General features: G+C 30.7%; 1 protein-coding gene across 1 annotated transcript in view; it reads left to right on the forward strand.

The window, feature by feature from the left end:
- Window positions 1–24,781, forward strand: part of LOC311122017 (voltage-dependent calcium channel subunit alpha-2/delta-3-like) — a gene marked incomplete at both ends in the record, with an annotated part of 100,024 nt that overhangs the window by 50,387 nt on the left and 24,856 nt on the right. Inside the window, one exon of the mRNA XM_084196445.1 lies at window positions 5,168–5,243. Coding sequence (XP_084052571.1) covers window positions 5,168–5,243 — 76 coding nt within the window. The remainder of the gene's footprint in view (window positions 1–5,167; window positions 5,244–24,781) is intronic.

Here is a 24,781-nt window from a genome sequence, read left to right on the forward strand (position 1 = left end):
CAGTGTATATTTGGCCTTGCGTTTTAGGTTATTGTCCTGCTGAAAGGTAGATTTGTCTCCCAGTCTGTTGGAAAGCAGACTGAACCAGGTTTTTCTATAGGATTTTGCCAGTGCTCTATTCCTTTTCTTTTTATCCTAAAAAACTCCCTAGGCCTTGCCGATGACAAGCATACCCATAACATAATGCAGCCACCAGAATGCTTGAAAATATGAAGAGTGGTACTCAGTGATGTGTTGTGTTGGATTTGCCCCGAACATAATGCTTTGTATTCAGTACAAAAAGCGAATTTCTTTGCCACATTTTTTTTCAGTGTAACTTTAGTGCCTTATTGCAAACACGATCCATATTTTGGAATATTTTTATTCAGTACAGGCTTCCTTCTTTTCACTCTACCATTTAGGTTAATATAATTTTCTCCTATCACATTTAACAATGTAACTGGTTTAAAATCACCATTGGCCTCCTGGTGAAAATCCCTGAGCGGTTTCCTTCCTCTCCGTCAACTGAGTTAGGGAGGACGCCTGTATCTTTCTAGTGACTGGCTGTATTGATACACCATCCAAAGTGTAATTAATAACTTCACCATGCTCAAAGGGATATTCAATGTCTGCTTTGTTTTATTTTTACCCATCTACCAATAGGTGCCATTCTTTGCGAGGCATTGGAAAACCTCCCTGGTCTTTGTCGTTGAATCTGTGCTTGGAATTCACTGCTCGACTGAGGGACCTTACAGATAATTGTATGTGTGGGTTACAGAGATGGGATAGTCATTCAAAAATCATGTTAAACACTATTATTTCACACGGAGTGAGTCCATGCAACTTATTATCTGACTTGTTCAGCAAATTTTTACTCCTGAACCTATTTACAGTGGGGAAAGAAAGTATTGTCAGCCACCAATTGTGCAAGTTCTCCCACTTAAAAAGATGAGAGAGGCCTGTAATTTTCATCATAGGTACACGTCAACTATGACAGACAAAATGAGAAAAAAAATCCAGAAATTCACATTGTAGGATTTTTTATGAATTTATTTGCAAATTATGGTGGAAAATAAGTATTTGGTCAATAACAAAAGTTTCTCAATACTTTGTTATATACCCTTTGTTGGCAATGACACAGGTCAAACGTTTTCTGTAAGTCTTCACAAGGTTTTCACACACTGTTGCTGGTATTTTGGCCCATTCCTCCATGCAGATCTCCTCTAGAGCAGTGATGTTTTGGGGCTGTCGCTGGGCAACACGGACTTTCAACTCCCTCCAAAGATTTTCTATGGGGTTGAGATCTGGAGACTGGCTAGGCCACTCCAGGACCTTGAAATGCTTCTTACGAAGCCACTCCTTCGTTGCCCGGGCGGTGTGTTTGGGATCATTGTCATGCTGAAAGACCCAGCCACGTTTCATCTTCAATGCCCTTGCTGATGGAAGGAGGTTTTCACTCAAAATCTCACGATACATGGCCCCATTCATTCTTTCCTTTACACGGATCAGTCGTCCTGGTCCCTTTGCAGAAAAACAGCCCCAAAGCATGATGTTTCCACCCCCATGCTTCACAGTAGGTATTGTGTTCTTTGGCTGCAACTCAGCATTCTTTGTCCTCCAAACACGACGAGTTGAGTTTTTACCAAAAAGTTATATTTTGGTTTCATCTGACCATATGACATTCTCCCAATCCTCTTCTGGATCATCCAAATGCACTCTAGCAAACTTCAGACGGGCCTGGACATGTACTGGCTTAAGCAGGGGGACACGTCTGGCACTGCAGGATTTGAGTCCCTGGCGGCGTAGTGTGTTACTGATGGTAGGCTTTGTTACTTTGGTCCCAGCTCTCTGCAGGTCATTCACTAGGTCCCCCCGTGTGGTTCTGGGATTTTTGCTCACCGTTCTTGTGATCATTTTGACCCCACAGGGTGAGATCTTGCGTGGAGCCCCAGATCGAGGGAGATTATCAGTAGTCTTGTATGTCTTCCATTTCCTAATAATTGCTCCCACAGTTGATTTCTTCAAACCAAGCTGCTTACCTATTGCAGATTCAGTCTTCCCAGCCTGGTGCAGGTCTACAATGTTGTTTCTGGTGTCCTTTGACAGCTCTTTGGTCTTGGCCATAGTGGAGTTTGGAGTGTGACTGTTTGAGGTTGTGGACAGGTGTCTTTTATACTGATAACAAGTTCAAACAGGTGCCATTAATACAGGTAACGAGTGGAGGACAGAGGAGCCTCTTAAAGAAGAAGTTACAGGTCTGTGAGAGCCAGAAATCTTGCTTGTTTGTAGGTGACCAAATACTTATTTTCCACCATAATTTGCAAATAAATTCATAAAAAATCCTACAATGTGATTTCTGGATTTTTTTTCTCAATTTGTCTGTCATAGTTGACGTGTACCTATGATGAAAATTACAGGCCTCTCTCATCTTTTTAAGTGGGAGAACTTGCACAATTGGTGGCTGACTAAATACATGTTTACCCCACTGTATGCTTCCATAACAAAGGTGTTGAATACTTCCTGACTCAAGACATTTCCGTTTTTCAGTTTTTATACATAAAAAACTAAAAAACTAAATCCATTTTCAATTCAGGCTGTAACACAACAAAATGTAGAAAGAGTATATAGGTGTGAATACTTTCTGAAGGCACTGTAGGATACACACACATACACACAGACTATGGTGGCAGGTAGCCTAGCGGTTAAGAGCGTTGTACCAGTAACCGAAAGGTTGCTGTTTGGAACACCTGAGCCGACAAGGCGAAAAATCTGACGATGTGCCCTTGAGCAAGGCAGTTATCCCTAATTTGCTCCAGGGGTGCTGTACTACTATGGCTGACCCTGCAAAACAACATATTTCACTGCACCTATCCGGTGTATGTGACAATGAAACAACTTATTTTTATTTTACTACTCCTATGGGTCCTGGCCTAGCCGGAAAATGCCGGGAGCACTGGGTGGTGACTGGGTTTTCCATGATTAATTTGGAAATGTGACACGGGAGGATGTCATTCCTAGGATTATGTGTGTTACACACACACACACACACACACACACACCCTTGCACACATCGGCACTTGGAAAACGTGGAACCCGTAATTCATTGTTGCAACCAACACAGAATTGAAAAGATATGTGCTACTGAGTGTGTGACAGTAATGTTTGGGTGTATTCGGCTGCGAAAGAATGCTGGCTGTAGTTTCAATAGTCTTAATCAAAGAATGTCAAACAATGGTAAGATGCATGCCATTGCCACACAAGTAGTAACAGCATTTCATAAACTTGACAGAGTTTCCACTCAGACTCAGACAATACAATAATCATAATAATATGGTAATTTGACATAAAGTACTTCAGTATGTGGCCCGTGTGGGAATCAAAGCCACAACGCAACCCACAAAGCCAAGGGAAATATATTAAGAAGCATACAAGTGATTAGTATCTTTGAAGAATGATAAATGAAAGATGATTAATGATCTCTAATATGGAGGTGGATGTCTGATAAATGACTTATGTGTCATACGGAACTTTAAATAATGAGTAATTGGACAGATAGATCTCACAATAATCAAATCAGCATGATCAGACTTAAGCAGTCCGCTTTTGTCATCTGACAGGCTTTAGCTTGATTTAGAGTGGAGCCAACACGCACAGACACACATACACACACACACACACACACACACACACACACACACACACACACACACACACACACACACACACACACACATACATACACACACAGAGAGCCATTGTGTGTAATGGTGCTAGGTTAACTTAGCGGTCCTGCTAACACCATTAACTCAGTGAGATTAGTGTTAATTGGATCCTGTCGCTGGTATCAGGGCTCAGGGGCGGAATAAGGCCCTGAGCTGTAGACAGAGAGGGCTGAGCATGACACACACACACACACACACAGACACACACACACACACACACACACACACGAGTACTGGGACTGTGGAAGGAACAAGTCCTAGGGCTGTAGACAGAGGCGGCAGAGCGAGGTCAAACTGCGGCAAACAGTGTGAGTGCGCGTGTGTGTTTGTGCGTGCTTGCATGTGTTTGTGTGTGTGTGTGTGTGTGTGTTTGATAACCCTGTAATGACCCGGCCCAGACAGAACCACATCTAATCCCCATCTCCCCCCATATCCCCCCATATCCCTCCAATATCCCCCCATATCCTTCCATACCTCCCCATATCCCTCCATGGCCCCCCCACATCCCCCACATCTCCCCTATCCCCCATATCCCTCCATGTCCCCCCATGTCCTCCCACATCCCCATATCCCTCCATGTTCCTGCACGTCCCCAAACATCTCCCCTATCCCCCCACATCCCCCATGCCCCCCCATATCCCTCCATGCCCCCCCCCTCATATCTCCCCCACGTCCCCCCACATCTTCCATATCCCCCCATACTCTACATACTCCAGGGAACCCTTCAGGAAGGGGGAAATATTAATCACAAGAAAAATAAAAGGTTGGAGGAGAGAAGGAATGAGAGCCTCCTTATTTCTCCCTCTTTCTTTAACTCTCTCCCCCTCTCTCTCACCTATTTAATGTCGGGGAGACCCCTCAGGCATGTAACTATAGGAAGAGAGCGAATGGAACGTCCACTGCCCTCTATTATATACTGAGTGTACAAAACATTAAGAACACATTCCTAAAATTGAGTTGCACCCCCTTTTGCCCTCAGAACAGTCTCAATTGAAGGTGTTGAAAGCGTTCCACAGGGATGCTGGCCCATGTTGACTCCAATGCTTTCCACAGTTGTGTGAAGTTGGCTGTATGTCCTTTGGGTGGTGGACCGTTCTTGATACACACAGGAAACTGTTGAACATGAAAAACCCAGCAGCGTTGCAGTTCTTGACACACATCGTTGCACCTGGCACTTACTGCCATACCCCGTTCAAAGGCACTTAAATATTTTGTCTTACCCATTCACCCTCTGAATGGCACACATACACAATCCATGTCCCTCATTTATTTATATATTTCTCTCTAAATAAATGCCAATATTTTTAGGCCTGTTACATTGCTACATTGGACAAGATTTCCTCAAAATTGGGATTCTGTAATAATGTAATGATGGAATGGTACACTCTATTTTATACATTCAGGAGGACGGTTTTGACCGCCCCATCTCTCTCTTTCCCTCTCTCCCTCTCTTTCCCCCTCTCCAGGGTTACTTTGTATGACTACCAGGCGATCTGTAGGATCTTTGCAGAGAGTAGTGACGGTTCCCGCACATTACTGGACGTGAGTACCCCATGTTTCTAAATGTATCCTTCCAGCGAGCTCAACCCCTCTTCAATCTCCAATCTGTTCATCTCCCATCTCCAGAAATACTGTTAATATACAGGATGTAGTTAGTGACATTATTTCTCAGTGTGTAGTTAGTGGCATTATTTCTCAGTATGTAGTTAGTGGCATTATTTCTCAGTTTGTAGTTAGTGATATTATTTCTCAGTATGTAGTTAGAGACATTATTTCTCAGAATGTAGTTAGTGACATTATTTCTCAGTATGTAGTTAATGACATTATTTCTCAGTATGTAGTTAGAGACATTATTTCTCAGTATGTAGTTAGTGACATTATTTCTCAGTATGTAGTTAATGACATTATTTCTCAGTATGTAGTTAGTGAAATTATTTCTCAGTATGTAGTTTGAGACATTATTTCTCAGTATGTAGTTAGTGATATTATTTCTCAGTGTGTAGTTAGTAGTATTATTTCTCTGTATGTAGTTAGTGATATTATTTCTCAGTATGTAGTTAGTGGTATTATTTCTCAGTATGTAGTTAGTGGTATTATTTCTCAGTATGTAGTTAGTGATATTATTTCTCAGTATGTAGTTAGTGGCATTATTTCTCAGTATGAAGTTAGAGACATTATTTCTCAGTAGGTAGTTAGTGATATATTATTTCTCAGTAGGTAGTTAGTGATATTATTTCTCATTATGTAGTTAGTGACATTATTTCTCAGTATGTAGTTAGTGATATTATGTCTCAGTATGTAGTTAGTAACATTATTTCTCAGTATGTAATTAGTGATATTATTTATCAGTGTGTAGTTAGATACATTATTTCTCAGTATGTAGTTAGAGACATTATTTCTCAGTGTGTAGTTACGGACATTATTTCTCAGTATGTAGTTAGTGGCATTATTTCTCAGTATGAAGTTAGAGACATTATTTCTCAGTTTGTAGTTAGAGACATTATTTGTCAGTATGTAGTTAGTGACATTATTTCTCAGTTTGTAGTTAGAGACATTATTTGTCAGTATGTAGTTAGTGACATTATTTCTCAGTATGTAGTTAGAGACATTATTTCTCAGTGTGTAGTTAGAGACATTATTTGTCAGTATGTAGTTAGAGACATTATTTCTCAGTATGTAGTTAGAGACATTATTTCTCAATGTGTAGTTACGGACATTATTTCTCAGTATGTAGTTAGAGACATTATTTCTCAGTATGTAGTTAGAGACATTATTTCTCAGTGTGTAGTTAGAGACATTATTTCTCAGTATGTAGTTAGTGACATTATTTCTCAGTATGAAGTTAGAGACATTATTTCTCAATGTGTAGTTACGGACATTATTTCTCAGTATGTAGTTAGAGACATTCTTTCTCAGTGTGTAGTTAGTAACATTATTTCTCATTATGTAGTTGGTGATATTATTTCTCAGTATGTAGTTAGTGACATTATTTCTCAGTGTGTAGTTAGAGACATTATTTCTCAGTATGTAGTTAGTAACATTATTGCTCAGTATGTAGTTAGTGACATTATTTCTCAGTGTGTAGTTAGATACATTATTTCTCAGTATGAAGTTAGTGATATTATCTCTCAGTATGTAGTTAGTAACATTATTTCTCATTATGTAGTTGGTGATATTATTTTTCAGTATGTAGTTAGTGATATATTATTTTTCAGTATGTAGTTAGTGATATTATTTCTCAGTATGTAGTTAGTGATATTATTTCTCAGTCTGTAGTTAGTGATATTATATCTTAGTATGTAGTTAGTGTAATTTTTTTCTCAGTATGTAGTTAGTGACATTATTTCTCAGTATGAAGTTAGAGACATTATTTCTCAGTGTGTATTAGTAACATTATTTCTCAGTATGTAGTTAGTGATATTATTTCTCAGTATGTAGTTAGAGAAATTATTTCTCTGTATGTAGTTAGTGATATTATTTCTCAGTGTGTAGTTAGTAGTATTATTTCTCTGTATGTAGTTAGTGATATAATTTCTCAGTATGTAGTTAGTGGTATTATTTCTCAGTATGTAGTTAGTGACATTATTTCTCAGTAGGTAGTTAGTGATATTATTTCTCATTATGTAGTTAGTGACATTATTTCTCAGTATGTAGTTAGTGATATTATGTCTCAGTATGTAGTTAGTAACATTATTTCTCAGTATGTAATTAGTGATATTATTTCTCAGTGTGTAGTTAGAGCCATTATTTGTCAGTATGTAGTTAGTGACATTATTTCTCAGTATGAAGTTAGAGACATTATTTCTCAATGTGTAGTTACGGACATTATTTCTCAGTATGTAGTTAGAGACATTATTTCTCAGTTTGTAGTTAGACATTATTTCTCAGTATGTAGTCAGAGACATTATTTCTCAGTATGTAGTTAGTGATATTATTTCTCAGTATGTAATTAGTGATATTATTTCTAAGTATGTAGTTAGTGACATTATTTCTCAGTATGTAGTTAGTGACATTATTTCTCAGTGTGTAGTTAGTGGCATTATTTCTCAGTATGTAGTTAGTGGCATTATTTCTCAGTTTGTAGTTAGTGACATTATTTTTCAGTATGTAGTTAGAGACATTATTTCTCAGTATGTAGTTAGTGATATTATTTCTCAGTATGTAGTTAGTAACATTATTTCTCAGTATGTAGTTAAAGACATTATTTCTCAGTGTGTAATTAGAGACATTAATTCTCAGTAACTAGTTAGATACATTATTTCTCAGTATGTAGTTAGTGATATTATTTCTCAGTATGTAGTTAGTGATATTTTTTCTCATTATGAAGTTAGAGACATTATTTCTCAGTGTGTAGTTAGTGACATTATTTCTCAGTATATAGTTAGAGACATTATTTCTCAGTATGTAGTTTGAGACATTATTTCTCAGTATGTAGTTAGTGGCATTATTTCTCAGTATGTAGTTAGTGATATTTTTTCTCAGTATGAAGTTAGAGACATTATTTCTCAGTGTGTATTAGTAACATTATTTCTCAGTTTGTGGTTAGTGACATTATTTCTCAGTATATAGTTAGAGACATTATTTCTCAGTCTGTAGTTTGAGACATTATTTCTCAATATGTAGTTAGTAGTATTATTTCTCAGTATGTAGTTAGTGATATTATTTCTCAGTATGTAGTTAGTAATATTATTTCTCAGTATGTAGTTAGTGATATTTTTTCTCAGTATGTAGTTAGAGACATTATTTCTCAGTGTGTAGTTAGTGATTGTCACGCCCTGGCTCTGGGAACTCTGTTATGTTGAGCCAGGGTGTGTAGATTCTATATGTTTGTGTTCTGTGTTGTAGATTCTAGTTGTTTAATTTCTATGTTGGCCAGAGTGGTTCTCAATCAGAGGCAACGAGTGTCAGCTGATGCTGGTTGTCTCTAATTGGGAACCACATTTAGACAGGCTGTTTTCCCACAGTAGTTGTGGGATCTTGTTCCGTGTTGGTTGTGTTAGACCTAGGACGTCACGTTATCGTTTGTTGTTTTGTTTATTGTGTGCACTTAATAAAATAAGTATGTAAGAATATCACGCTGCGCCTTGGTCCTCCTCCTTCGACGATCGTGACAGTGATATTATTTCTCAGTATGTAGTTAGTAACATTATTTCTCAGTATGTAATTAGTGATATTATTTCTCAGTATGTAGTTAAATACATTATTTCTCAGTATGTAGTTAGATACATTATTTCTCAGTGTGTAATTAGAGACATTAATTCTCAGTAACTAGTTCGAGACATTATTTCTCAGTATGTAGTTAGTGATATTATTTCTCAGGATGTAGTTAGAGACCTTATTTCTCAGTGTGTAGTTAGTAACATTATTTCTCAGTATGTAGTTAGAGACATTATTTCTCAGTATGTACTTAGAGACATTATTTCTCAGTATGTAGTTAGTGACATTATTTCTCAGTATGTAGTTAGTAATATTATTTCTCAATATGTAGTTAGTAACATTATTTCTCAGTATGTAGTTAGTGATATTATTTCTCAGTATGTAGTTAATTACATTATTTCTCAGTATGTAGTTAGTGACATTTCTTCTCATTATGTAGTTAGTGACATTATTTCTCAGTAAATAGTTAGTGACATAATTTCTCAGTATGTAGTTAGTGACATTATTTCTCAGTATGTAGTTAATTACATTATTTCTCAGTATGTAGTTAGTGACATTTCTTTTCAGTATGTAGTTATTGACATTATTTCTCAGTAAATAGTTAGTGACATTATTTCTCAGTATGAAGTTAGTGACATTATTTCTCAGTTTGTAGTTAATTACATTATTTCTCAGTATGTAGTTAGTGACATTATTTCTCAGTATGTAGTTAGTGACATTTCTTCTCAGTATGTAGTTAGTGACATTATTTCTCAGTAAATAGTTAGTGATATTATTCCTCAGTATGTAGTTAGTAACATAATTTCTCAGTATGTTGTTTGTGACATTATTTTTCATTATGTGGTTAGTGACATTATTTCTCAGTATGAAGTTAAAAACATTATTTCTCAGTTTGTAGTTAGTGACATTATTTTTCAGTATGTAGTTAGAGACATTATTTCTCAGTATGTAGTTAGTGATAATATTTCTCAGTATGGAGTTAGTAACATTATTTCTCAGTATGTAGTTAGAGACATTATTTCTCAGTGTGTAATTAGAGACATTAATTCTCAGTAACTAGTTAGATACATTATTTCTCAGCATGTAGTTAGTGATATTATTTCTCAGTATGTAGTTAGTGATATTTTTTCTCAGTATGAAGTTAGAGACATTATTTCTCAGTATGTAGTTAGAGACATTATTTCTCAGTATGTAGTTAGTAATATTATTTCTCAATATGTAGTTAGTAACATTATTTCTCAGTATGTAGTTAGTGATATTATTTCTCAGTATGTAGTTAATTACATTATTTCTCAGTATGTAGTTAGTGACATTTCTTCTCATTATGTAGTTAGTGACATTATTTCTCAGTAAATAGTTAGTGACATAATTTCTCAGTATGTAGTTAGTGACATTATTTCTCAGTATGTAGTTAATTACATTATTTCTCAGTATGTAGTTAGTGACATTATTTCTCAGTATGTAGTTAGTGACATTTCTTCTCAGTATGTAGTTAGTGACATTATTTCTCAGTAAATAGTTAGTGATATTATTCCTCAGTATGTAGTTAGTAACATAATTTCTCAGTTTGTTGTTTGTGACATTATTTTTCATTATGTGGTTAGTGACATTATTTCTCAGTATGAAGTTAAAAACATTATTTCTCAGTTTGTAGTTAGTGACATTATTTTTCAGTATGTAGTTAGAGACATTATTTCTCAGTATGTAGTTAGTGATAATATTTCTCAGTATGGAGTTAGTAACATTATTTCTCAGTATGTAGTTAGAGACATTATTTCTCAGTGTGTAATTAGAGACATTAATTCTCAGTAACTAGTTAGATACATTATTTCTCAGCATGTAGTTAGTGATATTATTTCTCAGTATGTAGTTAGTGATATTTTTTCTCAGTATGAAGTTAGAGACATTATTTCTCAGTATGTAGTTAGAGACATTATTTCTCAGTATGTAGTTAGTAGTATTATTTCTCAGTATGTAGTTAGTGATATTATTTTTCAGTATGTAGATAGTGATATTATTTCTCAGTACATAGTTAGTGATATTTTTTTTCAGTATGTAGTTAGAGACATTATTTCTCAGTAAATTGTTAGTGATATTATTTCTCAGTATGTAGTTAGTAACAATTTCGCAGTATGTAGTTAGTGACATTATTTTTCATTATGTAGTTAGTGACATTATTTCTCAGTAAATTGTTAGTGATATTATTTCTCAGTATTTAGTTAGTAACAATTTCGCAGTATGTAGTTAGTGACATTATTTTTCATTATGTAGTTAGTGACATTATTTCTCAGTATGAAGTTAAAAACATTATTTCTCAGTTTGTAGTTAGTGACATTATTTCTCAGTATGTAGTTAGTAGTATTATTTCTCAGTATGTAGTTAGTAATATTATTTTTCAGTATGTAGATAGTGATATTATTTCTCAGTACGTAGTTAGTGATATTTTTTCTCAGTATGTACTTAGAGACATGATTTCTCAATATGTAGTTAGTGGCATTATTTCTCAGTATGTAGTTAGTAATATTATTTCTCAGTATGTAGTTAGTGACATTATTTCTCAGTATGTAGTTAATGACATTATTTCTCAGTATGTAGTTAGTTATATTATTTCTCAATATGTAGTTTGTGATATTATTTATCAGTATGAAGTTAATAACATTATTTCTCAGTATGTAGTTAGAGACAATATTTCTCAGTGTGTAATTAGAGACATTAATTCTCAGTAACTAGTTAGATACATTATTTCTCAGTATGTAGTTAGAGACATTATTTCTCAGTATGTAGTTAGTAGTATTATTTCTCAGTATGTAGTTAGTAATATTATTTTTCAGTATGTATATAGTGATATTATTTCTCAGTACGTAGTTAGTGATATTTTTTCTCAGTATGTAGTTAGAGACATTATTTCTCAGTATGTAGTTAGTGATATTATTTCTCAGTATGTAGTTAGTAACATTATTTCTCAGTATGTAATTAGTGATATTATTTCTCATTATGTAGTTAGATACATTATTTCTCAGTATGTAGTTAGAGACATTATTTCTCAGTGTGTAATTAGAGACATTATTTCTCAGTATGTAGTTAGATAAATTATTTATCTGTATGTAGTTAGTGCTATTATTTCTCAGTATGTAGTTAGTAGTATTATTTCTCAGTATGTAGTTAGTGATATTATTTCTCAGTATGTAGTTAGAGAAATTATTTATCTGTATGTAGTTAGTGATATTATTTCTCAGTATGTAGTTAGATGAATTATTTATATGTATGTAGTTAGTTATATTATTTCTCAGTATGTAGTTAGTGGTATTATTTCTCAGTATGTAGTTAGTGATATTATTTCTCAGTATGTAGTTAGTAACATTATTTCTCAGTATGTAGTTAGAGACATTATTTCTCAGTGTATAATTAGAGACATTAATTCTCAGTAACTAGTTAGATACATTATTTCTCAGTATGTAGTTAGTGACATTATTTCTCAGTATGTAGTTAGTGACATTTCTTCTCATTATGTAGTTAGTGACATTATTTCTCAGTAAATAGTTAGTGACATTATTTCTCAGTATGTAGTTAGTGACATTATTTCTCAGTATGTAGTTAATTACATTATTTCTCAGTATGTAGTTAGTGACATTATTTCTCAGTATGTAGTTAATTACATTATTTCTCAGTATGTAGTTAGTGACATTTCTTCTCAGTATGTAGTTAGTGACATTATTTCTCAGTAAATAGTTAGTGACATTATTTCTCAGTATGAAGTTAGTGACATTATTTCTCAGTATGTAGTTAATTACATTATTTCTCAGTATGTAGTTAGTGACATTATTTCTCAGTATGTAGTTAGTGACATTTCTTCTCAGTATGTAGTTAGTGACATTATTTCTCAGTAAATAGTTAGTGATATTATTCCTCAGTATGTAGTTAGTAACATAATTTCTCAGTATGTTGTTTGTGACATTATTTTTCATTATGTGGTTAGTGACATTATTTCTCAGTATGAAGTTAAAAACATTATTTCTCAGTTTGTAGTTAGTGACATTATTTTTCAGTATGTAGTTAGAGACATTATTTCTCAGTATGTAGTTAGTGATAATATTTCTCAGTATGTAGTTAGTAACATTATTTCTCAGTATGTAGTTAGAGACATTATTTCTCAGTGTGTAATTAGAGACATTAATTCTCAGTAACTAGTTAGATACATTATTTCTCAGCATGTAGTTAGTGATATTATTTCTCAGTATGTAGTTAGTGATATTTTTTCTCAGTATGAAGTTAGAGACATTATTTCTCAGTATGTAGTTAGAGACATTATTTCTCAGTATGTAGTTAGTAGTATTATTTCTCAGTATGTAGTTAGTGATATTATTTTTCAGTATGTAGATAGTGATATTATTTCTCAGTACGTAGTTAGTGATATTTTTTTCCAGTATGTAGTTAGAGACATTATTTCTCAGTATGTAGTTAGTGATATTATTTCTCAGTATGTAGTTAGTAACATTATTTCTCAGTATGTAATTAGAGACATTATTTCTCATTATGTAGTTATTGACATTATTTCTCAGTATGTAGTTAGTGACATTATTTCTCAGTATGTAGTTAATTACATTATTTCTCAGTATGTAGTTAGTGACATTTCTTCTCAATATGTAGTTAGTGACATTACTTTTTCAGTAAATAGTTAGTGACATTATTTCTCAGTATGTAGTTAATGACATTATTTCTCAGTATGTAGTTAATTACATTATTTCTCAGTATGTAGTTAGTGACATTATTTCTCAGTATGTAGTTAATTACATTTCTTCTCAGTATGTAGTTAGTGACATTATTTCTCAGTAAATTGTTAGTGATATTATTTCTCAGTATGTAGTTAGTAACATAATTTCTCAGTATGTAGTTAGTGACATTATTTTTCATTATGTAGTTAGTGACATTATTTCTCAGTATGAAGTTAAAAACATTATTTCTCAGTTTGTAGTTAGTGACATTATTTCTCAGTATGTAGTTAGTAGTATTATTTCTCAGTATGTAGTTAGTAATATTATTTTTCAGAATGTAGATAGTGATATTATTTCTCAGTACGTAGTTAGTGATATTTTTTCTCAGTATGTACTTAGAGACATGATTTCTCAGTATGTAGTTAGTGGCATTATTTCTCAGTATGTAGTTAGTAGTATTATTTCTCAGTATGTAGTTAGTGACATTATTTCTCAGTATGTAGTTAATGACATTATTTCTCAGTATGTAGTTAGTTATATTATTTCTCAATATGTAGTTAGTGATATTATTTATCAGTATGAAGTTAATAACATTATTTCTCAGTATGTAGTTAGAGACAATATTTCTCAGTGTGTAATTAGAGACATTAATTCTCAGTAACTAGTTAGATACATTATTGCTCAGTATGTTGTTTGTGACATTATTTTTCATTATGTAGTTAGTGACATTATTTCTCAGTATGAAGTTAAAAACATAATTTCTCAGTTTGTAGTTAGTGACATTATTTTTCAGTATGTAGGTAGAGACATTATTTCTCAATATGTAGTTAGTGATATTATTTCTCAGTATGCAGTTAGTAACATTATTTCTCAGTATGTAGTTAGAGACATTATTTCTCAGTGTGTAATTAGAGACATTAATTCTCAGTAACTAGTTAGATACATTATTTCTCAGCATGTAGTTAGTGATATTATTTCTCAGTATGTAGTTAGTGATATTTTTTCTCAGTATGAAGTTAGAGACATTATTTCTCAGTATGTAGTTAGAGACATTATTTCTCAGTATGTAGTTAGTAGTATTATTTCTCAGCATGTAGTTAGTGATATTATTTCTCAGTACGTAGTTAGTGATATTTTTTTTCAGTATGTAGTTAGAGACATTATTTCTCAATATGTAGTTAGTGTATTATTTCTCAGTATGTAGTTAGTAACATTATTTCTCAGTATGTAATTAGAGACATTATTTCTCATTATGTAGTTATTGACATTATTTCTCAGTATGTAGTTAGTGACATTATTTCTCAGTATGTAGTTAATTACATTATTTCTCAGTATGTAGTTAATTACATTTCTTCTCAGTATGTAGTTAGTGACATTATTTCTCAGTAAATTGTTAGTGATATTATTTCTCAGTATGTAGTTAGTAACATAATTTCTCAGTATGTAGTTAGTGACATTATTTTTCATTATGTAGTTAGTGACATTATTTCTCAGTATGAAGTTAAAAACATTATTTCTCAGTTTGTAGTTAGTGACATTATTTCTCAGTATGTAGTTAGTAGTATTATTTCTCAGTATGTAGTTAGTGATAATATTTCTCAGTATGTAGTTAGTAACATTATTTCTCAGTATGTAGTTAGAGACATTATTTCTCAGTGTGTAATTAGAGACATTAATTCTCAGTAACTAGTTAGATACATTATTTCTCAGCATGTAGTTAGTGATATTATTTCTCAGTATGTAGTTAGTGATATTTTTTCTCAGTATGAAGTTAGAGACATTATTTCTCAGTATGTAGTTAGAGACATTATTTCTCAGTATGTAGTTAGTAGTATTATTTCTCAGTATGTAGTTAGTGATATTATTTTTCAGTATGTAGATAGTGATATTATTTCTCAGTACGTAGTTAGTGATATTTTTTTCCAGTATGTAGTTAGAGACATTATTTCTCAGTATGTAGTTAGTGATATTATTTCTCAGTATGTAGTTAGTAACATTATTTCTCAGTATGTAATTAGAGACATTATTTCTCATTATGTAGTTATTGACATTATTTCTCAGTATGTAGTTAGTGACATTATTTCTCAGTATGTAGTTAATTACATTATTTCTCAGTATGTAGTTAGTGACATTTCTTCTCAATATGTAGTTAGTGACATTACTTTTTCAGTAAATAGTTAGTGACATTATTTCTCAGTATGTAGTTAATGACATTATTTCTCAGTATGTAGTTAATTACATTATTTCTCAGTATGTAGTTAGTGACATTATTTCTCAGTATGTAGTTAATTACATTTCTTCTCAGTATGTAGTTAGTGACATTATTTCTCAGTAAATTGTTAGTGATATTATTTCTCAGTATGTAGTTAGTAACATAATTTCTCAGTATGTAGTTAGTGACATTATTTTTCATTATGTAGTTAGTGACATTATTTCTCAGTATGAAGTTAAAAACATTATTTCTCAGTTTGTAGTTAGTGACATTATTTCTCAGTATGTAGTTAGTAGTATTATTTCTCAGTATGTAGTTAGTAATATTATTTTTCAGAATGTAGATAGTGATATTATTTCTCAGTACGTAGTTAGTGATATTTTTTCTCAGTATGTACTTAGAGACATGATTTCTCAGTATGTAGTTAGTGGCATTATTTCTCAGTATGTAGTTAGTAGTATTATTTCTCAGTATGTAGTTAGTGACATTATTTCTCAGTATGTAGTTAATGACATTATTTCTCAGTATGTAGTTAGTTATATTATTTCTCAATATGTAGTTAGTGATATTATTTATCAGTATGAAGTTAATAACATTATTTCTCAGTATGTAGTTAGAGACAATATTTCTCAGTGTGTAATTAGAGACATTAATTCTCAGTAACTAGTTAGATACATTATTTCTCAGTATGTTGTTTGTGACATTATTTTTCATTATGTAGTTAGTGACATTATTTCTCAGTATGAAGTTAAAAACATAATTTCTCAGTTTGTAGTTAGTGACATTATTTTTCAGTATGTAGTTAGAGACATTATTTCTCAATATGTAGTTAGTGATATTATTTCTCAGTATGTAGTTAGTAACATTATTTCTCAGTATGTAGTTAGAGACATTATTTCTCAGTGTGTAATTAGAGACATTAATTCTCAGTAACTAGTTAGATACATTATTTCTCAGCATGTAGTTAGTGATATTATTTCTCAGTATGTAGTTAGTGATATTTTTTCTCAGTATGAAGTTAGAGACATTATTTCTCAGTATGTAGTTAGAGACATTATTTCTCAGTATGTAGTTAGTAGTATTATTTCTCAGCATGTAGTTAGTGATATTATTTCTCAGTACGTAGTTAGTGATATTTTTTTTCAGTATGTAGTTAGAGACATTATTTCTCAATATGTAGTTAGTGTATTATTTCTCAGTATGTAGTTAGTAACATTATTTCTCAGTATGTAATTAGAGACATTATTTCTCATTATGTAGTTATTGACATTATTTCTCAGTATGTAGTTAGTGACATTATTTCTCAGTATGTAGTTAATTACATTATTTCTCAGTATGTAGTTAATTACATTTCTTCTCAGTATGTAGTTAGTGACATTATTTCTCAGTAAATTGTTAGTGATATTATTTCTCAGTATGTAGTTAGTAACATAATTTCTCAGTATGTAGTTAGTGACATTATTTTTCATTATGTAGTTAGTGACATTATTTCTCAGTATGAAGTTAAAAACATTATTTCTCAGTTTGTAGTTAGTGACATTATTTCTCAGTATGTAGTTAGTGACATTATTTCTCAGTAAATTGTTAGTGATATTATTTCTCAGTATGTAGTTAATTACATTATTTCTCAGTATGTAGTTAGTGACATTTCTTCTCAATATGTAGTTAGTGACATTACTTTTTCAGTAAATAGTTAGTGACATTATTTCTCAGTATGTAGTTAATGACATTATTTCTCAGTATGTAGTTAATTACATTATTTCTCAGTATGTAGTTAGTGACATTATTTCTCAGTATGTAGTTAATTACATTTCTTCTCAGTATGTAGTTAGTGACATTATTTCTCAGTAAATTGTTAGTGATATTATTTCTCAGTATGTAGTTAGTAACATAATTTCTCAGTATGTAGTTAGTGACATTATTTTTCATTATGTAGTTAGTGACATTATTTCTCAGTATGAAGTTAAAAACATTATTTCTCAGTTTGTAGTTAGTGACATTATTTCTCAGTATGTAGTTAGTAGTATTATTTCTCAGTATGTAGTTAGTAATATTATTTTTCAGAATGTAGATAGTGATATTATTTCTCAGTACGTAGTTAGTGATATTTTTTCTCAGTATGTACTTAGAGACATGATTTCTCAGTATGTAGTTAGTGGCATTATTTCTCAGTATGTAGTTAGTAGTATTATTTCTCAGTATGTAGTTAGTGACATTATTTCTCAGTATGTAGTTAATGACATTATTTCTCAGTATGTAGTTAGTTATATTATTTCTCAATATGTAGTTAGTGATATTATTTATCAGTATGAAGTTAATAACATTATTTCTCAGTATGTAGTTAGAGACAATATTTCTCAGTGTGTAATTAGAGACATTAATTCTCAGTAACTAGTTAGATACATTATTTCTCAGTATGTTGTTTGTGACATTATTTTTCATTATGTAGTTAGTGACATTATTTCTCAGTATGAAGTTAAAAACATAATTTCTCAGTTTGTAGTTAGTGACATTATTTTTCAGTATGTAGTTAGAGACATTATTTCTCAATATGTAGTTAGTGATATTATTTCTCAGTATGTAGTTAGTAACATTATTTCTCAGTATGTAGTTAGAGACATTATTTCTCAGTGTGTAATTAGAGACATTAATTCTCAGTAACTAGTTAGATACATTATTTCTCAGCATGTAGTTAGTGATATTATTTCTCAGTATGTAGTTAGTGATATTTTTTCTCAGTATGAAGTTAGAGACATTATTTCTCAGTATGTAGTTAGAGACATTATTTCTCAGTATGTAGTTAGTAGTATTATTTCTCAGCATGTAGTTAGTGATATTATTTCTCAGTACGTAGTTAGTGATATTTTTTTTCAGTATGTAGTTAGAGACATTATTTCTCAATATGTAGTTAGTGTATTATTTCTCAGTATGTAGTTAGTAACATTATTTCTCAGTATGTAATTAGAGACATTATTTCTCATTATGTAGTTATTGACATTATTTCTCAGTATGTAGTTAGTGACATTATTTCTCAGTATGTAGTTAATTACATTATTTCTCAGTATGTAGTTAATTACATTTCTTCTCAGTATGTAGTTAGTGACATTATTTCTCAGTAAATTGTTAGTGATATTATTTCTCAGTATGTAGTTAGTAACATAATTTCTCAGTATGTAGTTAGTGACATTATTTTTCATTATGTAGTTAGTGACATTATTTCTCAGTATGAAGTTAAAAACATTATTTCTCAGTTTGTAGTTAGTGACATTATTTCTCAGTATGTAGTTAGTAGTATTATTTCTCAGTATGTAGTTAGTAATATTATTTTTCAGTATGTAGATAGTGATATTATTTCTCAGTACGTAGTTAGTGATATTTTTTCTCAGTATGTACTTAGAGACATGATTTCTCAGTATGTAGTTAGTGGCATTATTTCTCAGTATGTAGTTAGTAATATTATTTCTCAGTATGTAGTTAGTGACATTATTTCTCAGTATGTAGTTAATGACATTATTTCTCAGTATGTAGTTAGTTATATTATTTCTCAATATGTAGTTAGTGATATTATTTATCAGTATGAAGTTAATAACATTATTTCTCAGTATGTAGTTAGAGACAATATTTCTCAGTGTGTAATTAGAGACATTAATTCTCAGTAACTAGTTAGATACATTATTTCTCAGTATGTAGTTAGATACATTATTTCTCAGTATGTAGTTAGTAGTATTATTTCTCAGTATGTAGTTAGTAATATTATTTTTCAGTATGTATATAGTGATATTATTTCTCAGTACGTAGTTAGTGATATTTTTTCTCAGTATGTAGTTAGAGACATTCTTTCTCAGTATGTAGTTAGTGATATTATTTCTCAGTATGTAGTTAGTAACATTATTTCTCAGTATGTAATTAGTTATATTATTTCTCATTATGTAGTTAGATACATTATTTCTCAGTATGTAGTTAGAGACATTATTTCTCAGTGTGTAATTAGAGACATTATTTCTCAGTATGTAGTTAGTGACATTATTTCTCAGTATGTAGTTAATGACATTATTTCTCAGTATGTAGTTAGTGATATTTTTTCTCAGTATGTAGTTAGTGATATTATTTCTCAGTATGTTGTTGGTGACATTATTTCTCAGTATGTAGTTAGTAATATTATTTCTCAGTATGTAGTTAGTGATATTTTTTCTCAGTATGTAGTTAGTGACATTATTTCTCAGTATGTAGTTAGTGATATTTTTTCTCAGTATGAAGTTAGTAACATTATTTCTCAGTTTGTAGTTAATGACATTATTTCTCAGTATATAGTTAGATACATTATTTCTCAGTATGTAGTTAGAGACATTATTTCTCATGATGTAGTTAGTAGTATTATTTCTCTGTATGTAGTTAGTGATATTATTTCTCAGTATGTAGTTAGTTATATTATTTCTCAGTATGTAGTTAGTGATATTTTTTCTCAGTGTGTAGTTAGAGACATTATTTCTCAGTATGTAGTTAGTGATATTATTTCTCAGTATGTAGTTAGTGATATTTTTTCTCAGTATGAAGTTAGAGACATTATTTCTCAGTATGTAGTTAGAGACATTATTTCTCAGTATGTAGTTAGTAGTATTATTTCTCAGCATGTAGTTAGTGATATTATTTCTCAGTACGTAGTTAGTGATATTTTTTTTCAGTATGTAGTTAGAGACATTATTTCTCAATATGTAGTTAGTGTATTATTTCTCAGTATGTAGTTAGTAACATTATTTCTCAGTATGTAATTAGAGACATTATTTCTCATTATGTAGTTATTGACATTATTTCTCAGTATGTAGTTAGTGACATTATTTCTCAGTATGTAGTTAATTACATTATTTCTCAGTATGTAGTTAATTACATTTCTTCTCAGTATGTAGTTAGTGACATTATTTCTCAGTAAATTGTTAGTGATATTATTTCTCAGTATGTAGTTAGTAACATAATTTCTCAGTATGTAGTTAGTGACATTATTTTTCATTATGTAGTTAGTGACATTATTTCTCAGTATGAAGTTAAAAACATTATTTCTCAGTTTGTAGTTAGTGACATTATTTCTCAGTATGTAGTTAGTGACATTATTTCTCAGTAAATTGTTAGTGATATTATTTCTCAGTATGTAGTTAATTACATTATTTCTCAGTATGTAGTTAGTGACATTTCTTCTCAATATGTAGTTAGTGACATTACTTTTTCAGTAAATAGTTAGTGACATTATTTCTCAGTATGTAGTTAATGACATTATTTCTCAGTATGTAGTTAATTACATTATTTCTCAGTATGTAGTTAGTGACATTATTTCTCAGTATGTAGTTAATTACATTTCTTCTCAGTATGTAGTTAGTGACATTATTTCTCAGTAAATTGTTAGTGATATTATTTCTCAGTATGTAGTTAGTAACATAATTTCTCAGTATGTAGTTAGTGACATTATTTTTCATTATGTAGTTAGTGACATTATTTCTCAGTATGAAGTTAAAAACATTATTTCTCAGTTTGTAGTTAGTGACATTATTTCTCAGTATGTAGTTAGTAGTATTATTTCTCAGTATGTAGTTAGTAATATTATTTTTCAGAATGTAGATAGTGATATTATTTCTCAGTACGTAGTTAGTGATATTTTTTCTCAGTATGTACTTAGAGACATGATTTCTCAGTATGTAGTTAGTGGCATTATTTCTCAGTATGTAGTTAGTAGTATTATTTCTCAGTATGTAGTTAGTGACATTATTTCTCAGTATGTAGTTAATGACATTATTTCTCAGTATGTAGTTAGTTATATTATTTCTCAATATGTAGTTAGTGATATTATTTATCAGTATGAAGTTAATAACATTATTTCTCAGTATGTAGTTAGAGACAATATTTCTCAGTGTGTAATTAGAGACATTAATTCTCAGTAACTAGTTAGATACATTATTTCTCAGTATGTTGTTTGTGACATTATTTTTCATTATGTAGTTAGTGACATTATTTCTCAGTATGAAGTTAAAAACATAATTTCTCAGTTTGTAGTTAGTGACATTATTTTTCAGTATGTAGTTAGAGACATTATTTCTCAATATGTAGTTAGTGATATTATTTCTCAGTATGTAGTTAGTAACATTATTTCTCAGTATGTAGTTAGAGACATTATTTCTCAGTGTGTAATTAGAGACATTAATTCTCAGTAACTAGTTAGATACATTATTTCTCAGCATGTAGTTAGTGATATTATTTCTCAGTATGTAGTTAGTGATATTTTTTCTCAGTATGAAGTTAGAGACATTATTTCTCAGTATGTAGTTAGAGACATTATTTCTCAGTATGTAGTTAGTAGTATTATTTCTCAGCATGTAGTTAGTGATATTATTTCTCAGTACGTAGTTAGTGATATTTTTTTTCAGTATGTAGTTAGAGACATTATTTCTCAATATGTAGTTAGTGTATTATTTCTCAGTATGTAGTTAGTAACATTATTTCTCAGTATGTAATTAGAGACATTATTTCTCATTATGTAGTTATTGACATTATTTCTCAGTATGTAGTTAGTGACATTATTTCTCAGTATGTAGTTAATTACATTATTTCTCAGTATGTAGTTAATTACATTTCTTCTCAGTATGTAGTTAGTGACATTATTTCTCAGTAAATTGTTAGTGATATTATTTCTCAGTATGTAGTTAGTAACATAATTTCTCAGTATGTAGTTAGTGACATTATTTTTCATTATGTAGTTAGTGACATTATTTCTCAGTATGAAGTTAAAAACATTATTTCTCAGTTTGTAGTTAGTGACATTATTTCTCAGTATGTAGTTAGTAGTATTATTTCTCAGTATGTAGTTAGTAATATTATTTTTCAGTATGTAGATAGTGATATTATTTCTCAGTACGTAGTTAGTGATATTTTTTCTCAGTATGTACTTAGAGACATGATTTCTCAGTATGTAGTTAGTGGCATTATTTCTCAGTATGTAGTTAGTAATATTATTTCTCAGTATGTAGTTAGTGACATTATTTCTCAGTATGTAGTTAATGACATTATTTCTCAGTATGTAGTTAGTTATATTATTTCTCAATATGTAGTTAGTGATATTATTTATCAGTATGAAGTTAATAACATTATTTCTCAGTATGTAGTTAGAGACAATATTTCTCAGTGTGTAATTAGAGACATTAATTCTCAGTAACTAGTTAGATACATTATTTCTCAGTATGTAGTTAGATACATTATTTCTCAGTATGTAGTTAGTAGTATTATTTCTCAGTATGTAGTTAGTAATATTATTTTTCAGTATGTATATAGTGATATTATTTCTCAGTACGTAGTTAGTGATATTTTTTCTCAGTATGTAGTTAGAGACATTCTTTCTCAGTATGTAGTTAGTGATATTATTTCTCAGTATGTAGTTAGTAACATTATTTCTCAGTATGTAATTAGTTATATTATTTCTCATTATGTAGTTAGATACATTATTTCTCAGTATGTAGTTAGAGACATTATTTCTCAGTGTGTAATTAGAGACATTATTTCTCAGTATGTAGTTAGTGACATTATTTCTCAGTATGTAGTTAATGACATTATTTCTCAGTATGTAGTTAGTGATATTTTTTCTCAGTATGTAGTTAGTGATATTATTTCTCAGTATGTTGTTGGTGACATTATTTCTCAGTATGTAGTTAGTAATATTATTTCTCAGTATGTAGTTAGTGATATTTTTTCTCAGTATGTAGTTAGTGACATTATTTCTCAGTATGTAGTTAGTGATATTTTTTCTCAGTATGAAGTTAGTAACATTATTTCTCAGTTTGTAGTTAATGACATTATTTCTCAGTATATAGTTAGATACATTATTTCTCAGTATGTAGTTAGAGACATTATTTCTCATGATGTAGTTAGTAGTATTATTTCTCTGTATGTAGTTAGTGATATTATTTCTCAGTATGTAGTTAGTTATATTATTTCTCAGTATGTAGTTAGTGATATTTTTTCTCAGTGTGTAGTTAGAGACATTATTTCTCAGTATGTAGTTAGTGATATTATTTTTCAGTATGTAGTTAGTAACATTATTTCTCAGTATGTAATTAGTGATATTATTTCTCAGTTTGTAGTTAGTGATATTATTTCTCAGTATATAGTTAAAGACATTATTTCTCAGTATGTAGTTAGAGACATTATTTCTCAGTATGTTGTTAGTAGTATTATTTCTCAGTATGTAGTAAGTGATATTATTTCTCAGTATGTAGTTAGTGATATTATTTCTCAGTATGTAGTTAGTAATATTTTTTCTTAGTATTTAGTTAGACATTATTTCTCAGTATGTAGTTAGTGGCATTATTTCTCAGTATGTAATTAGTGATATTATTTCTCAGTATGTAGTTAGATACATTATTTCTCAGTATGTAGTTAGAGACATTATTTCTCAGTGTGTAATTATAGACATTATTTCTCAGTATGTACTTAGAGACATGATTTCTCAGTATGTAGTTAGTGGCATTATTTCTCAGTATGTAGTTAGTAATATTATTTCTCAGTATGTAGTTAGTGACATTATTTCTCAGTATGTAGTTAATGACATTATTTATCAGTATGTAGTTAGTTATATTATTTCTCAGTATGTAGTTAGTGATATTATTTATCAGTATGAAGTTAATAACATTATTTCTCAGTTTTTAGTTAGTGACATTATTTCTCAGTATGTAGTTAGATACATTATTTCTCAGTATGTAGTTAGTAACATTATTTCTCAGTATGTAGTTAGAGACATTAATTCTCAGTATGTAATTAGAGACATTATTTCTCAGTATGTAGTTAGAGACATTATTTCTCAGTATGTAGTTAGTGATATTTTTTCTCAGTATGTAGTTAGTAACATTTCTTCTCAGTATGTAGTTTGTACATTTCTTCTCAGTATGTAGTTTGTTCATTATTTCTCAGTATGTAATTAGAGACATTATTTCTCAGAGTGTAGTTAGTGACATTTCTTCTCAGTA

This window comes from Coregonus lavaretus, assembly GCF_964263955.1.
Source record: "Coregonus lavaretus genome assembly, contig: HAP1_SCAFFOLD_822, whole genome shotgun sequence".
NCBI lineage: Eukaryota > Metazoa > Chordata > Actinopteri > Salmoniformes > Salmonidae > Coregonus > Coregonus lavaretus.